This window comes from Vespa mandarinia, chromosome 24 (genome assembly GCF_050613455.1).
Source record: "Vespa mandarinia isolate Hongniang chromosome 24, ASM5061345v1, whole genome shotgun sequence".
Taxonomy (NCBI): domain Eukaryota; kingdom Metazoa; phylum Arthropoda; class Insecta; order Hymenoptera; family Vespidae; genus Vespa; species Vespa mandarinia.
In genome coordinates this window covers 1,725,001-1,729,881 of record NC_140833.1, presented here as the reverse complement: position 1 = coordinate 1,729,881, position 4,881 = coordinate 1,725,001, and the positions used below count along the sequence as shown (strand labels likewise).

Below are 4,881 nucleotides of genomic sequence, written 5' to 3'. Positions count from 1 at the left end.
GTGTGTTTGTATGTGTGTGTGTGTGTGTGTGTACTACGTTTTGCTTCTTTTCCTTATTTACTTTTCTTATCTTCTTATTTTTTTTTTTTTTGTTTACGTTCAATATTATTCATAATTCGCGGAATTGTCGTCAATTGTAAAGAAGACGATCGCGCCCGCTCTTCGAATTGTTTATTATCCTATTTTTGAGAAATCGTTAATATTATAACCTTGAGCGTTTCAATAATAAATTGTTTTTTTTGTCTTCCTTTAGTTAAGTTTCGTAATGAATAAAGCAACAGTTTTCGTTTGATCGACGAAGCGTACGCACATACGACTCGTAGTTTTTATTCGTTACTTGTTCTTTAGTTTTCTTTCTTCTATTTCTTTTTTTTTTTTTTTTTTTTTCTTTATATATCTTTTATTAGGATAAGTTTATAACGAGTTCATTGACGTATAATATTATTTCTTGAATGATGTTTACGGGTACGTTAAAGATCGAAATATGCGAAGCCATAGGACTTAGAATGAACGAAAAACAACAAGATTTTTCTCAAGAGGAATCTATATTAAATTGTTACGTACAAATTGACATCAACGAGAATCATCTTGATCGTTCCTCGACCAAATACAATACCCTAGATCCCGTTTGGAATGAAATCTATACGCACGAAGTTCAAAATGCTGTTGTACTTAGATTAATTCTTTTCCACGAAGTTGATTTACCTTATGATTATTTCGTTGCCAATTGCAGTATTCCATTCGAGGAACTCATTGGAGGAGAGCTCGACAAAACTACTGATCTTTGGGTTTGTAGTTCGACCCAAATTTTTATGAATTTTTTTTTCTTTTTTTTTGATCTTTTGTTTGTCATATATCGACAGGATATTAAATTAATCGATAGACTAACAGAATATTGTTATCGTTATATTTAATTTTATTGATATATCTAACTTGCAATGTAACAATTATTGAAGTTTTATTCAATGACATAAAATATCAGTTTTTTTTTTTCTTTTTTTTTTCTAGGTCGATCTCAAACCTCAGGGTAAATTACGCGTGAAGATAGATTTGATATGTAATAACGATACAGGTATGAAAAATGATATTTTCTTTTAAACGATTATAAATAAAATATATTATGAATATTTTTCAGATCTTGATAAAATTGCTAAAGAAACTATTGTTAATGGTAAAAGTAATAAAAATATTAATTCCGTAAAAGAGTCTAAAAGAGAATCTAAAGATTTTCAAGGATTTAATCATCAAAGAGGTACCATGAGTCATAGAATTCATCAAGTCTATGGTCATAAATTTATGGCCGCATTTTTAAAACAACCATCATTCTGCTCACATTGTCACGAATTCATATGGTTTGTATGGAACTTTTTTAATGGCATAATTATTCAATGCTAAAGATAATTATATGATATAATATTTATTATTAATTATATGGGGTAATAATTTCATTAGATAAATTGCAAATCATTTTCATATGTAAATCTTGCTTGATAGGTGAATGTAACATATCTTTTTAACTACAGAATGTCTTGGATTTCATAGACATATGCCAAAGATATGGGATTTTTCTTTTTACGTTTGATTTTGATGATTAAAAAAAAAAAAAAAAAAAAAAAAAAGAGAAAAACAAAAGAAAATAATGACATTTTAGATAGCATGCTTGAATGTTTTCATTTATTTAAGTAATTGTTTAATCTTATTGATCTTGGCATCGTCAAAAGTTTTAATTGTAAATGGTTGCATGTTTTGAGTTGCCCAAGCAAATATTCCATATGTGAGTCCGAATTCTTTTTAAGGCTATTTAAATGTGAATTTTATTCCTAAATAAATTTAAATTGATAAATGAAAATAGATTCCACTTGAAAAACGCCAGTCAACACTTTGTTCTATATTAATAATTTCTTTTTCTTTTTTTCTTTTTCTTTTTCTTTTTTTCTTTCCACATTTTTTTTTTTATACATTTTTTAAGAACCTATATATGGATGTCTAATTGTGGTATATCATTCAAGGAGAAATACATATGTGTTTTAAAAGAGAATATTTGGGGAACAATGTGATGTGTTTTGTCTATTATGTTTCAGGGGTTTTGGCAAGCAGGGCTATCAGTGTCAAGGTGAGAAAGACACATACACATTATTGACAAATTATAATTATGTACTCTTGCTTGTTGAATCTGTTTATAATGAATCCACATTATTATTCAGATTATTATTAAGATTATTATTATATTATTAGGATACAACGTTAATCATTTTTACAATGGCATTAAATCATTTTGGATGAAGGACAGTTTTTGTAATTTATAAAAATTGAATTTAGTTTGAATTTTACAATAAATTCAATTTTGGCCATTGGTATTTATATGCTTTCTTTGATTTACAAATTGAATGTGCTCAAGTGCTTATAAACCAGCATCATATTCAATAGGAAAACTTATTTGCTTTAATTTGATAAAGTGCCAAGCTTGATAAGTCTTTTCACTGTATGATTTTATTATTACATGCTTAAGTCAGTTTTGGTTATGCTATTTGTAAAAAAAAAAAAATATTATTATTATTATTTTTTTTTTTTTTAAAGGTATAGATATTATTATTGTTATCGTTTTAGTTTGCTCTTGCGTAGTTCACAAACGATGTCATAATTTGGTTATTGCAAAATGTTCTGGAATGGTAGATGAGGTATGTTATTTAATAAATATTCTTGCTTTCTTAGCATATAATTATTTTATTCGCTTATTAATAAAGAAAAAATTTCTTTATTACAATATACAAATGTACCAAATAAATTTTAACATTCTATTAAATTAATTATATAATTTGTATTTTCTTATTCTTTTTTTTTTTTCTTTTTCATGATCAATTATTTAGGACAGAGAGGCTGGACTTCAATCACATCAAAATGAAATAGACATGCCACACCAGTTCTTTGTTCATACTTATAAAAGATGTACATTTTGCGATCATTGTGGTTCTCTTTTATATGGATTATATAGACAAGGTGTACAATGTAAAGGTAAATTTTTAACAAATATTTTCTTAATACGATCTTTTCTTTTAATGTAAAAAAAATGACAATTAATTATTCTAATCCTTTTCTTAGCTTGTAACATTAATATTCATAAAAGATGTCATAAAAATGTGGCCCGCAATTGCGGTATAAACGCGAAGGAGGAGGTGGCATAATTTTAAGCAAAATGTTCGTTTTTTTTTTTTTTTCCTTTATTCTTTTTAAAAGCAGAACAAATTTCAAGAACAAGGATCAAGACTAATCCAATTTTGGCAAATGGCACATAATAATCTTCTTAATGTTATATCTCCAAAGAGAAGAAAGTATGATTTATAATTACAATAAATATACGCAAGTAGATTATACATGCATATATATATAGATCATGATATAATATATGGATTTTAAAGATTTTAATCTAATATATATATAATATATATATATATATATACATATAAAAGTTATGTCAAAAGTTACTTAAGCGATTATCGAAACTTAATTATTATTTTTAGAAATTTTTTTTTCGCAAAATAATAATCGATTTTTATAATCGCTTATGAGAACTTTTGACCCATCCTATATATTTTATAAATGTTTTAATCGAAACTAATATATATATATATATATTTGATGATTTTTTTTGGACGAGAATGATTCAATAATATTGTAACATTGTGTGTGTGTACACCAATGTAAAAAATTTTAGATCTATAGAATACTTCGATTGTTTACACAAATTAATAAAGATCGCGATTTATTTTAATTTCCTATTTTTCAACGTTACTTTTGTTAATAATAACTCGTATCTTTTCCTCCCTTACCCTCTCTCATTCTATCTCTCTTTCATTCCTAGTCATAGAGGTTATAAAAATGTCTCGCTTGAAATTTTTACTGCGATGAAGATTTTTCATATTTATTTAAATCGCTTGAATAGAATTAATTATCGTAAATAATTCGTATCTTAGTTTTAAATACTTTTTCAATTGCAAAAGGGAATAGAAATAATATAAAAAAAATTATGATACGAACCGATATAATACAAACAAATATAATGACGATACGAATAAAATTACGAGAAGATTTTTTACAAATTTCATTTATATTTAAAATCTCAATTATTATCATCATACAATGATTACAAAAATTAATCGATTTATATATATACGATATGTAACGTCGCCAATCGTACCAACCAATTTTTCATTCCAGGGATGCCAACGTATCGATTAGGTAACTAACTTTTCGCGACAGTATGACCAATATCATAGTTAGTAACATAAAAAAAAAGAAGAGGAAAAAAAACAAAAATAATAAAGAAAAGAAAAGAAGATGCATTTTAAAATCATAAATTTTCATTTTCAATTTTACAATATGGTCGAATAACGAAATGATTTTTCTTCAAATAAATGAAAAAGCAAAGAAGAAAAAATCAATTAACACTCAATTCTCGAGTCAATATATTCAAATCGATTAAAAATATCGACAATCGTGACTCGTGCATAAAGATCGATCTTCGAGAGATCGATTTAGAAATCGGCATTCTCTTCTTTTTCTCTCTCTCTCTCTCCCTCTCTCTCTGTCTGTCTCTCTCTCTCTTCTTAATTGCGAAACGTACGATGGAGAAACGAAAGAGCGAGGAGATAGATTGTGGACCAATCGTGAGATTCGAATCTGTGTAGTGAGTTCGAGATAATAAAGGAGGAGTGAAAATACGAAGGAAAAAAAAAACTGTCGTAATAAAAAAAAAAAAAAGAAACAAAAAGAAAGAAAGAAAGAAGAAGAAGAAGAAAAAAACAAAAAAGAGTAATGCTTGAATGAATTACACAGAAGGATTTTCTTTCATCGGTTTTATTATTACAACGAGGGTTACAATCG

General features: G+C 26.5%; 1 protein-coding gene across 1 annotated transcript; it reads left to right on the top strand.

The window, feature by feature from the left end:
• The first annotated feature begins 294 nt into the window (after positions 1-294).
• LOC118442370 (protein kinase C-like) lies at positions 295-3,423 on the top strand. The gene is made up of 7 exons (XM_035867880.2): positions 295-788; positions 1,009-1,072; positions 1,136-1,352; positions 2,082-2,113; positions 2,608-2,678; positions 2,868-3,012; positions 3,100-3,423. Exons 1-7 carry the CDS (start codon positions 453-455, stop codon positions 3,180-3,182), a joined length of 948 nt encoding a protein of 315 aa, XP_035723773.2. The 5' UTR covers positions 295-452; the 3' UTR covers positions 3,183-3,423.
• Positions 3,424-4,881: the final 1,458 nt, after the last annotated feature.